The sequence below is a fragment of the Coregonus lavaretus genome, assembly GCF_964263955.1.
Source record: "Coregonus lavaretus genome assembly, contig: HAP1_SCAFFOLD_369, whole genome shotgun sequence".
In the NCBI taxonomy this organism is placed as follows: Eukaryota; Metazoa; Chordata; class Actinopteri; order Salmoniformes; family Salmonidae; genus Coregonus; species Coregonus lavaretus.
Genome location: NW_028159531.1, coordinates 274,512 through 287,694, shown reverse-complemented (window position 1 = coordinate 287,694; position 13,183 = coordinate 274,512). Strand labels below are relative to the sequence as shown.

At 42.0% G+C, this 13,183-nt stretch overlaps 1 protein-coding gene across 1 annotated transcript; it reads left to right on the top strand.

The window, feature by feature from the left end:
- Positions 1-400: 400 nt before the first annotated feature.
- LOC311122757 (putative solute carrier family 22 member 31) lies at positions 401-12,135 on the top strand (the record flags this gene model as incomplete). Its single annotated transcript, XM_084197081.1, has 8 exons — positions 401-537; positions 746-900; positions 6,398-6,566; positions 6,706-6,851; positions 8,410-8,518; positions 8,720-8,934; positions 9,262-9,373; positions 9,587-12,135. Coding segments are annotated over 8 exons (1,488 nt in total), but the record flags the coding sequence as incomplete, so codon positions are not given.
- Positions 12,136-13,183: the final 1,048 nt, after the last annotated feature.

Genomic DNA, 13,183 nt, shown 5'->3' with positions numbered 1-13,183 from the left:
AAACTTTTGACTGGTACTGTATGTGGCAACAGGGTCATTCCATGTCATTTCAGAAAGCCATGACACCCGCCCTCTCAGATTGTTCTGAAATCGTTTCTGTAGTTAGAAACAGATAAGATTAGCCTTCCTGAAACATTGTTTTGTTGAAATAAGATTGTATCTCTGAGAAATTAAGCTAATTGATTGCACCCAAATAGTTACTATATGAATCCTATACATTTAAAATGGCCAATTTGGGTAAAATCAATTAGCTTAATTTCTCAGAGATTAAATTATGTTTCAACAAATAATGTTTGAGGAATGCTAATCTTATCTGTTTCTAACTACAGAAACGATTTCAGAACAATCTGAGATGGCGGGTGTTGAAATCCTCTTTATTGTTCTTTTTGAGGTGGAATGACTCACCATCTCGCTCTCTCGCTCTGCTCCACAGTGGAACCTAGTGTGTGGGGACTACTGGAAGATTCCTCTGCAGCACATCTGCTTCATGACAGGGTGGATTGTGGGATATGTCCTCCTGGGCACAGTGTGTGACTGGTAACTCCACCCTCTGCATGTTTCATGTGTGTGTGTTCATGATGTTTCTGTTGTATGTTTGTATAATTGTAAACTACAATTTTATTAATTTCACCCTACGTATTTTATGTTTCTGTTATTGATGCTATTATGAGTGTTTAATATGTGTGTATGTGGCTGTACGCATAGGAAGCTATGTATCTAACTGTATTATTTTCTCTATGTTCAGGTTGGGTCGTCGACAGGGCTTCCTGCTGTCTGTGTCTCTGTCCGGTCTGTTAGGAGTAGCTGTGTGTCTGTCCAACAGCCCTGTAGTGTTTCTGCTGCTACGCCTGTCTCAAGGCGCCATGTTGGCTGGGGTCTTCCTCTCCTCTTACCTCGCCAGTGAGTATACTTGACTTACCCTACTAATACCTCTCACTCCTGAGTACACTCTTAATGGGGCAGTTTAGGGTTGGGCGGTATCCAGATTTTCAAATCGTCATACCGTCCTTCTCTCATCTCGGGATTAATGGTATTACCGGTTTAGTATCCCAAAAAATTCAAAAAAGCCCATTGGGCATCTATTACCAGAATGCTAACAAAATTAACAAAAGTAATAGCAGATGGGACGAGAACGGAGAGGATTAAAAAAAATGCTAGGAAATCAAGATGGCAGGGGCAGCTGTACAGATAACTCATCCAAAGGGCTTTGACTTCTCAAACACGGAAGAAAGCTAACACTATATGATGCCCCGTCCCCTTATTAATTCAGTCACTTACTTAGACAACTAGCAAGTTACATTTTACGGGTTGCGTTAATGCAAAATGCAGGTGTTTTTTCACCCAGAAAAAATATATAAAACACATAAGAAATATCCAATGGGCATTCTATCAGCAGACAGCGCACTGACTGATGTGTAGCTACTTTTCTCCTGTACTTTTCTCAGTGTAGCCTACTTTTCTCCGGTAAAATGCAAGATTACATTTAAGCAAAACCTTAGGAAATGTAGCTGGCTACATTCTTTCTATGATAAACATTGGAAATATGATGGCGATGCATCGTTTATGCAATAAAAACCTTGCTATTTCATTGTAAGCTCATTTACTTGTGTGGCTGCTAGCCAAATAGCGTTGCGCACTTTCTGAATGTGTTGCACAAATGTATTTTCTGTGAAGGAAAACGATATAGTTGCACATCCCTGATCACTCTATTGAAGCCAAAAAACGGTTTACTTTCAATATAAAACGTGTCCCCTGTCAATACACAGCTGGACTCACCTGCTCCCGCTTTTTCCCCGTTGTGCTATTTACAAACAAACACTTGACTGGCTCAACTGTTCTGGGGAACTACGGTAAGCTTTATAATGTGAAAGGTGAAATGAAGAACGCGGTCTGCTTTATTTCCTAACGTATTGCAAAAGTTGACTGCAGGTATTTACTTAAAGCTATAAATATGTCAATTTATTGACAAACTTCAAATAAATAGTTTCAACTGTATTGACGGTATTGAAAAACCATCCTGTGGCTATTTCCAAATACCCCGGTATACGGTATACCGCCCAAGCCTAGGGCAGTTACTGGTTATTGTTCCTACGTCAGTTCAGTGTATTTCTGTGAAATGTAATCACGTTTCCTCTTCAAAATGTAATATTGTTTGTAAAATGGTCATGTGGATCATATTGTAGATTTCTGTATTCTGGACAGTTCAGTTTGAATATATTATTTAACCTGATTGTGCCCTTGGGAGTTCTACCTAAGACTTTGTTTAGCTGAATTAAAGCAGTCAGCAAAATGTATTAATAGCAGTTTTTATTACTTCTTCTCACTTGGAAATGTGTCAGTGGCTAATGTCTGTTGGATAAATATAGAGCTAACCCATATATCAGAAGCTCCCTCACAAAGTGCTTTCCATAGTGCTGTGTAGGGACACTGGTCTATGGGAAGCCAGGACAAAGTCATTTTCACGATTTCACTAATATCATCAAAATCAATTAATCAAAGCACGTTTTTGGGTTCATTCAGTTGTTTTTACCTGATTTAAGTAGAATCATGTTGAAAAATTATGTTAAGTACCATTTGTAAAACATAAGTTAATACTGTTGCCGCTTCCTGTTGTCATGTATTTTTGATTTATAGCAGAGTGTCAAAACACCTGTTTTAAATGTCCAAATTCCAATTCAGTATGCTGAAATAAGTCCTGATATGTTGAAGATAATACATAAAAAATACTTCCTATACACACGTCACACTTGTGTTCAGATTACTTGTATACTGAACAAAAATATAAATGCAACATGTAACGTGTTGGTTTCATGAGCTGAAATAAGATCCCAGAAATCTTCCATACGCACAAAAAGCTTACTTCTGTCAAATTTTGTGTACAAATTAGTTTACATCCCTGTTAGTGAGCATTTCACCTTTGCCAAGATAATCCATCCACCTGACAGGTGTGGCATATCAAGAAGCTGATTAAACAGTATGATCATTACACAGGTGCACCTTGTGCTGGGGACAATAAAAGGCCACCCTAAAATGTGCAGTTTTGTCACACAACACAATTCTACAGATGTCTCAAGTTTTGAGGAAGCGTGCAATTGGCATGCTGACTGCAGGAATGTCCACCAGAGCTGTTACCAGAGAATTGAATGTTAATTTCTCTACAATAAGCCACTTCCAACGTCATTTTAGAGAAGTTGGCAGTACATCCAACCAGCCTCACAACCGCTGGCCACGTCTAACCACGCCAGCCCAGGACCTCCACATCTGGCTTCTTCACCTGCGGGATGGTCTGAGACAAGCCACCCGGACAGCTGATGAAACTGTGGGTGTGCACAACCGAATAATTTCTGTACAAACTGTCAGAAACAATCTCAGGGAAGCTCATCGTCGTCCTCACCAGGGTCTTGACCTGACTGCCGTTCGACGTCATAACCGACTTCAGTGGGCAAATACTCACCTTCGATGGCCACTGGCATGCTTGGAAAGTATGCTCTTCACGGATAAATCCCAGTTTCAACTGTACCGGTCAGATGGCTGAAGCGTTGTGTGGGCGAGCGGTTTGCTGATGTCAACGTTGTGAACAGAGTGCCCCATGGTGGCGGTGGGGTTATGATATGGGCAGGCATAGGCTACAGACAACAAACACAATTGCATTTTATCGATGGCCATTTGAATGCACAGAGGTACCGTGACGAGATTCTGAGGCCCATTGTCGTGCCATTCATCCGCATGATAATGCACGGCCCCATGTCACAAGGATCTGTACACAATTCCTGGAAGCTGAAAATGTCCCCGTTCTTCCATGGCCTGCATACTCACCAGACATGTCACCCATTGAGGATGTTTGGGATGCTCTAGATCAACGTGTTTGACAGCGCGTTCCAGTTCCCGCCAATATCCAGCAACTTCGCACAGCTATTGAAGAGGAGTGGGACAACATTCCACAGGCCACAATCAACAACCTGATCAACTCTATGCGAAGGAGATGTGTCGCGTTGCATGAGGCAAATGGTGGTCACAACAGATACTGACTGGTTTTCTGATCCACGCCCCTACTTTTCTTTTTAAGGGACTGTATCTGTGACCAACAGATGCATATCTGTATTCCCATTCATGTGAAATCCATAGATTAGGGCCTAATGAATTTATTTCAATTGAAGTTGCATGTTGCGTTTATATTTTTGTTCAGTGTATTTAGCTAAATTATTACCTTAACTGCTCTCGCATCAACATTTACCAAGCGGTCACTCCAGACTGCAATTGATTACCTTGTTCTACTTTAATCAATAGCGTGCACAGGTTAATCAATCACGTCAATATTGTATGGAAATCAATGGAACTGGGACAATTCGCTGCCACTACATGTCATTTGCACTCTTCTAAAAGTAGGGCAAAGCTACTGGTAATTTACCAAAGTTACGGGAATCTTCAGTCGTTTCGATAATTAACATAAAATATATGGCAATCTATCGTAACACTGGTAATTTATACTTGGATAACTATATATATATTTTTCTTCATAGTTTTCATTTGTTATTTGTCCATGAGGAGAAACTAGCAGATACACCATATGGTTCAAGAGAAAATAGCCTAATTAATGAATGAAAGCATCTTATCAACAATGCCATTATTTTCTATTAACTCTGCAACTCTTCCAACTATTGACATTTTTCACAACTGTCACCAGTTTGATTGCAAAACATTGAGAACAAATGCATATTGACATAGTAAAAAGGAAAAAGGCTTTTACTGACAGTAGACAGCTAGCTGTGTGGCATTCCCCCTACTTCCCATAGCAACCTGGTCTCATAGACTAGATGTAACATAGTAAAAGGTAAATCCGAGACACTCATGAGTATGATATGTTACTTTTGGTATGGTTACATAAGACAGAAGGTTACTTATGGCAAAACGAATGCAGGGTGGATCGGTGGGTGTATAACCCGAACTTCTAGCAACCCAAAGGTTGCGTGTTTGAATCTCATTACGGACAACTTTAGAATTTTAGCAAATGTGCTACTACTTTCTACTTTTTAAGCTACTTTGCAACTACTTAGCATGTTAGCTATCCCTTACCCTAACCTTAACCTTTTAACCTAACTCCTAACCTAAACCCCTAACCCAGCTAATGCTAGCTACTTAGCTAACATTAGTCACAACAAATTGGAATTCGTAACATATCAAAAGTTTTGCAAATTCATAACATATTGTACGAATTGCAATTCGTAACATGTCGTACGAAATGGATGATGGACAGCCACAAATTAATACATACCATACAAAATGTAACATGTCATACTAATTGGAGTGTCCCGGATTTATGTTTATGTTACGTCCAGGTTGCCCATAGCCCTCTATTGCTGCTATGGGGGTTAGAAAGTCCTTACATTATGCCCCATGATCCCACACCAACCGCTAGCCTCAGCATTACTCACTTGGGGGTTTCCCTCTGTTGCCAACAAACATCAAGGATCACTGTAGGGAGAAGCGATAGGGGGATGTTGAAGGGATAGGGAAAGATGACAGGTTAGGGATTGACCATGTGTCTGGGCTGTGGTCCGATACCCAGGTCACTGAGTGCCATATTGTTGCACTGCTGTGATGTTGGGGTTCAAAGGGCACTGGTTGGAATCACACCCCTGAGCCAAACTGAGCATTCCTCATTCACTGACTCCCTCCTTCCCCCCTCCCTCTCTCAGAGAGATGGCTTGAGTGTGAGGTAACACAAGGCTCTGTGGGCTAGGATGTCTAGGCCACCCCTGGACCAAGAGTCGTCCCCTCCCTGATGTTGTTCCATTGTTAGGGTGGTCTGGGTTTTCTTGCTGGAACCTTCCTGTGATTGTGAGGAGATGGTGTGTGTTTGTATGTGGACAAATCTTTGCTGAGTGAAAGCAGTCAAAGAGTGCTCAATGTGTTTTTAAGACCCTTCTGTTTATGGGAGTAATGGTGCTAGATACAGCCTGAGAGGGAGGCCCTCCGAAGTCTGCCTTTAACATACCCACACACATACATGTTCTTCTTAAATTCCTCTAAGGTCACTGGTAAATTGACTTCAGACTTTTGGTTTTAAGCTGAATTCTGGAGGACTGCCTCTCAGTGATCTACTGCCAGAGAGTTTTTCAAAGGAGAAGTGGGGGAACAATAGCAGGACAGAACATAGTGGAAGGAAATGTGTTAATTTTTTTCATTTTTTCTCTGTGAGGGGTTTTGAAGGAGGAGAACTAGGGCATTGGAGTTTAGGTCAAAGTAGAGCGGAATTTCAAACCACTTCATTCAATTTCACAAACGGTCACGAATAGTCTTATGGTCAGTCAGGCTACTAGTTCCAGTTGCATTTTCCTTCTCTCTTTCCGCTATCTCCTTTCTTCATCCTCTCCATCTCCCTTTGTGTGTTCTCCAGGACTGGAGCTGTGTGACCCTCCCCATCGTCTCATGGTTGAAATGGTCAGTGGCTTCTTTGCCGTCGCGGCAGAGCTCTTGTTGCCAGGGCTGGCGGTGCTGTGTCGTGATTGGCCAGTTCTTCAAGCAGTGGGAACCTTGCCACTGCTCCTGCTGCTCTCCTATTGGTGGTGAGTCTGTCATAAGCATTATTTTGTGTAGACACAGTATAGTGTATATTGTTTATGTCATGGGACAGAAAGTATAGAGGCATGGATAAAGAAAGAGAGGGGTGTATTTTATATTCCTGTTTTCTCTAATCATCTTCAGCTGTCCATCAGTGTTTCCAGAGTCTCCCCGCTGGCTTCTGGCCACAGGTCAGATCCACCAGGCTAAGAGGTGTCTCCAGAGCTTCTCCACCAGGAACGGAGTGTGTCTCCGTGAGGACATCTACCCTGCTGAGAACCTGCTCTCAGGTATCATCATCCCCCACCCCCCACCCTATCCTGGCCCTTTTAGCTGGTCTGTGTCAATGAATAATGTCTGCTGCCTGGGGTAGTGTAACAGGTTGCGGCGAAATCCTGCACGGAGCCTTCACTGTGCGCTGCCACTTTAAGAGCCCATCAGCAGTCAGGAAGGAGGAAATAAAGATGACTTTTCCGGCATTGTGTGAGAGCTCTCGGTTGGCGCGGCAATTTCGACCGTGTGTAACTCTTTGCAGAAGTGTTGTTTATTTTCAGCGTGCTTTAGTTTGTAAAGTTTTTAAGTCGATCGCCGGTGTTATCGCTCTATGTCGGGTTTGGAATCTGTTGGGACCGCTCTTGTCATTGATCGCATGGATTAGTAGCAACATTGTTGCGAAGCGTTGACAAATATACCAACAAACCAACAGGTGTATCAGACAGACTTTGGGACATTTTTATGGCCTCTTTTTTTTTGTCTACACCCACACAATTTCATACACTCATTCACTCTTCCCCCTGGTAATTAATACAAATAATTTGTAGATCACTGGGTTCATTATTGTCAATTGCCTATGAATCGTTATAATCCTTGGGATTATTGGTTGGGTTACCCCTGTGCTGTGTTTTAGCCAGTGGAGAGAAAGGATATCTGGCAAACAGGCTACACTTAAGGCAGTGTCTTCTGCTAGTGTGTGTGTGTCTCTGGTATCATTACTCTCTCTATCCTACTCTTAATACCTGCCTGGCGCCCAAACAAACATCTTTACCCCTCTAACAATACCGCTACAAGGTTAACTAATGCTTTGGGTAATACATCCAAATGACCAGATTTCCCCATATCTTATGTTATTGGCTTTCACTCATCCACAATCAGCACAGCAACACATAACAAACAACCCATCCAGTCCACTCACAGCATTCCCTCATATCCAATATTAGTGATATTTGTTTGAGGTACACATGGCATAGGACGTTTCTGAGATGGTTCAGACGTGTCTATGGTTCCTGGTTACCTGTGCTAGCTAGACAACTGAGCTCTCTCACAGCTCCACCTCTCACAGGCAACCAGTCACTTAATGAGTGAGAGAGAGCACCCAACACATGAGTTCTCCTGTGGTAGCCATGATAAGAGCTCTTTGTTTACTGGACATTTCAATACGACGTAGTGTACTAAATCGCAAACTGGAATGACCTCAGTCCAAATCAAGACCCATTACATTTTACGTTTACATTTTGGTCATTTGGCAGAGCAATTGGGGTTAAGTGCCTTGCTCAAGGGCATATCGACAGATTTTTCACCTAGTCGGCTCAGGGATTCGAACCAGAGACCTTTCGGTTACTGCCAACGCTCTTAACCTCTAGGCCGAACTAATGGTTCCATTTAGTGTGATTTAATAGTAGGCACTGGTTCTGAGGAGATAACTTCCCTATGGAATGTGGGTTATATGTTTGCACCAAGTGAACAGTGTTTGGGTCAAGTGCCCTTTGGCATTGGTAGTGTGAATGTAGGCTCATATCTCTCCTTCCCCCTCCTTCTCTTTCTCTCCCACCCTCCTTTTGTTCTCTGTAGAGATAGATGCGGAGTACCCAGATGATACCCAGCCTGGCTACCACTCAGTCCTGGAGTTGCATTCCACCCGAGTGATCTGGAGGAACTGCCTCATCCTTAGCTTTACTATGTGAGTTAGGATCTAACATAGATGATGAATGATTTTCTGCTTTTATGACCTTCTATATGACTCCCTCCACTGAACAATACAGCCACGAGGAATGGTAATGTTACCATTTACCGCAGCTGCTTTTAATAGTACTGTTTGGACAGAGTGAGTTTCATGTTTTGGGCCAAGGACCTAACCTTCCTAACTCTCCTCCTCCTCCAGGTTCATAGGCACAGGCATCCAGTACTGCTTCACCAGGAACCTCCGCAGCTACTCCCACAACTTCTACTTTAGTTACTTCCTGCGTGTGCTGACTGGAGCTCTGGCCTGTATCTTCCTCTGCCTGTCCGTCAACCGCTTTGGTCGCCGTGGTATCCTGCTGCTGTCTGCCATTATCACCGGCCTGTCCTCACTGCTGCTTCTGTCCCTCACACAGTGTAGGTTTAACCTGCTCTATATATATATGTGCTATGACTGATGAAACTATGTTGCTATACAATTTTTATACACACATTCTTTTAGAGCCTCTATACAGGGTCTCATACCATCTTCTCTCCCCTGTACATGGTTCATTAGTAATTATTCTCATCATACAGTAGCCCTAGGTTTGCCATGACAACCCCATTCATAATGTCACTGTTATGATTCTGATTGGCCATTTGATTTATTCAGGTGATTTCAGGTCAATTTTTTGAAGGGCCTGTTTCCTAGTTTGCCTAGTTTTTAGTGAGTCATCAGAATAACATGTCCTTGTCCTTCTGTAGATCTGCGTGGAGTGCTGGTGTTGGTGCTGTCTGTGCTGGGGCTCCTCTTCTCCCAGGCCCTGGCCATGCTCAGTGCATTCTTCGCCAGTGAGGTCATGCCCACCGTAGTCCGGTAAGTATTATCTGTCTGTACTGTCCTGATCACACTAAACTGTCATTAGTTTGTCTGTGGGTGGGTGCTTGTTTGTCCATGTATTTTCTGTCTGAGGGAGGAATATGAAATGTGGGTTGTATGTCTGGACCAAATGCAAAATGCTGGGTCAGGTGCCCTTGACAATGTTAGTGAGCTCTATCTCTCCTGACCCTCTCTCTCCCTCTGTCTCAGTGGTGGTTGTCTGGGGCTGGTGCTAGCGGCTGGCTGTATGGGCATGGCTGCCTCCTCTATGATGGAGCTCCAGAACAACAGGGGTTACTTCCTCCACCACGTCATCTTCGCCTCCTTCGCCGTCCTCTCAGTGCTGTCCATCATGCTGCTGCCGGAGAGCAAGCGCAAGCCGCTACCCGACTCCCTGAAGGACGGAGAGAGCCAGCGACGGCCCCCTCTCTTCCTGTCCCGTGAAGACAACCTGCCCCTGCTCTATACCCGCCGCCGAGCTTCCGAGTACAGCCCTGATAACTACTCACGCCTGGTCTCCGCCACCAGGAAGATGCTCATCAAAGACAATTTACCCTATAAGATCGTCGCGCCCTCCCAGCCCCCACTGCTGCCTTCCAACGGCGAGGTGCACTGCATACTGGAGGAAGAGGCACTAAGAGAAGACTTGTCCTAGCAGCCTCTAACTACCATCCTCCTCTCCCACAGAGAGACCTCGCCTCAAACCCACTGGATATCTCTCCCTCGGATCATCCACTGGGCTAGCTGGCTGGTTCCCTTTCACCAGACTGAGACACAGTGATCCAGACTCGTATCGCTCTGAACGACGGCTCTTCGTGAATATTTTGAAGGGGAGAGTTGGAGATGATATGTGTATTTACTGTGTCTTTTTTTTGTGTTGTGCCAAATGTTTCAAACTATACAAAAAAACAATGTGTGTGTACTTGCACAGACTCTACTGAAATACTATGCTAGTGCTAGGCCTTTGTTTTTGTACTGATGGAGAACTGCTGTTTCTAAGACTGTGTTAACACCCTCTCTTCTCTAGGTTGTGCAGTATGGTGCTATGGCTTTATTAACCACTAAGGCTAAAGGCTCACTTGAGAAGCGTTGCTTGTCCACTTAACTGGTGACTCATGCTTTTCATTACTGCTGTCTTGTGCTGTGACGAGAGAGAGAGAGAGAGAGAGAGAGAGAGCAGGGTCCTGACTGTTACTTAATCTGATTCACTGGTGACTCAACGAGGGGAACTCAAAGATAGAAGTCAGTTTGGCTCAAACTGGAATGTATTGTAGCCCCTTGTTTGATTTGGGGGGAACACAAGGAAGTATCAGTCACTGATAATATGACCTAAGTTATGACCTTAGCAATGAAATGTCATTACATCCTGTCCACTTGTTGGACATGTGTTAAGAACATGAGATGTTGTCACATGATGATTTGCACCCCGAACAAAGTTCCTAGATAAAGAGTTGTTTTAGATTATTGAAATGTGCTTAGGTCATGACCTCTACTCTGAGTCATTATAAACTTTCAAATGGGACTTTACCTCGTATTGTGTAGTAGTTGTATCACATCCATCTCTCTGCCTTAAACTGTGAACTTTACTTTTCAAAGAAGGCAGTTGCTAGGACATGATACTTAACATTCTAGAAGTCATTTAACTGAATATACATTTTTATCAACTATTAAACCACTTTTCACTGCTCTCTTTGGTATTTGACTGTGGTTTGAGGTTTGAGTTGTTGCCCTTCTTGGCCTATCTGTGGAACTGTTTTACATTATTGTTGGATAGGATGTTTACACTCTTATTATTCCAACTCATTCTCTTTCATCCCCCTCTGTTTTGCTTGCATGGGAACAATCCCCCTGCACAGTAAGTTGATTTGGGAAGGAATCAACTTTCCCCCACAGCGGACAATATTCTGTTCTTCTGGAGATACTTATATTAAATTCAATATACAAAGTATTATTCTTTTCAGCAATGAATAAATTGTCCAACTCTCAGAAGTTTAATTTGATTTATTTGGAAGCTGAGGCCATATAATGTTGATTTACTGTTTGCCCCTCTACACATTTCTCAAAAAAAAAAAAAAATCTGAAAAAGTTGCAAAAATTATGTCCTCAAGCATAAATTAAAGAAATGCACAATTTCCTTTCAGATTATGAAAAACACACTGTCCCTCAGACCCGGCCAGGACATTTTCAACAATGCTATCCAACTTTTGACCTCAACAGGGTCTTAACAAGGTCACTTTTTTAAGCTGGTCCACTTTTTCTATTTTTAACTTTATTCGCTTGTTCACTTCACTTTTCAAAAATGAAATCTGTTAAACAGTTAATCAAGTTTGTATGGCCTAAACTGAAAATGTGTCGAGTTCTGCACTGTGCTTCATGTCTGATACAATGCTTACCACAAGATGGTGCTGTTCTCTTATAAATGTATTGAATGTACAAAATCTACCATTTGTCTTTCTCAACTGGGTGTTATGTTTGATTATCAACAGTCAGATTTTTGTACTTTGAAGAATTGCAAATGTTATGAGTGTGAATAAAATAATGGCCAGGTGCTTGGAGTTAGTCCAAACACACCATTGCCAAACAGCCTAGTTCATGAAGTCTGTTTGTACAGCATTCTCAAAATGATTGAACCAGATGGGATAATAGACACAGTTTTGTTGAATGAAACACACCGTTCTGGCCTGGCCTTGAGTTTGAATTGTATATGTGAAAATGAAGTTCATTGTGCTCATTGGACAGTGTTCCATTAATGTTCTATTGACTCTTAAGGCTGTATAAGAACAGGGGAAGGAAGTAAAGCAGATGTTGTCTCAACCATAAACTCCCCTCCGAAAGCTTTTCAGTCTGTTTAGTATTTCCTTTGTCACATGCATCACACTAAAACAAAAAAAGGCAGCATGGTAAAGTTTTTATTAGATGCATATTATTATATACAAAAAAACTAATGATTATACTATTTTCCTGATTATTTATTTACTGAGGGCCACATTTAACCATTCAATTTAAACTAAAATGTAAAGTAGCCTGGTCATGGGTTTGCTTGGTATAAGGTCAACACCGTTTCGGAAGCACTTACTGGTTTAGTAATGTTAACATTTCTATGTACAAATCCTTCCTTCAATCACAGTTCATGGACTCCATCCCCAATATAACTTGTGAAAGATGAAGTGACCACAGAACTCAAGTAGTAAGGTGTTACAATGCCTTGGGCAGCCATACTGCCATAGACAAGGGGTGATAATACCATCACACCCAGCATGGTCTATGTAGAGGGGGCCTATGGAGACCAGGGCCCAGATTCACAAAACACTTACGTAAAAACGTTTAAAAAATAAGTTCATAAGAATGAATGATTTTCTTACAAATATCTTCTTGCAAATCTTAAGCTGTTTGTTGCTAGGCAATCGTTTTAGCTAGCTAGCGATGGCAATCATCTTAATCTCAGTAAGAAATATGCTATGGTTCTAAAACATGTTCTTGGGTTTAAAATAATCAATACTGACACTTTCAGATGAAGTTTGTGAGTGAATTTAACATGTTCAATTGCTTTCATGAGCTTTATCTCTCACTGCCCTGAGTTTAAGACAAGGGTTTAGCTATCTTGGAATAAAGAACATTTCCAAGAACTTAACTTTCAAGAATCTAATTTTTTAACTTTTTGCTTAAGGAGAAACATAAGAAATAGCTCAAGCAAATTTCCAATAACCTTTTCGAGGAATAATAACTTTGCTTAACTTTCTTCTTAAGTATATAGTTAAGTAAAAAATGGCAGTTAAGAAGAAATGTCTTCTTCAGAAGGTTTTGTGA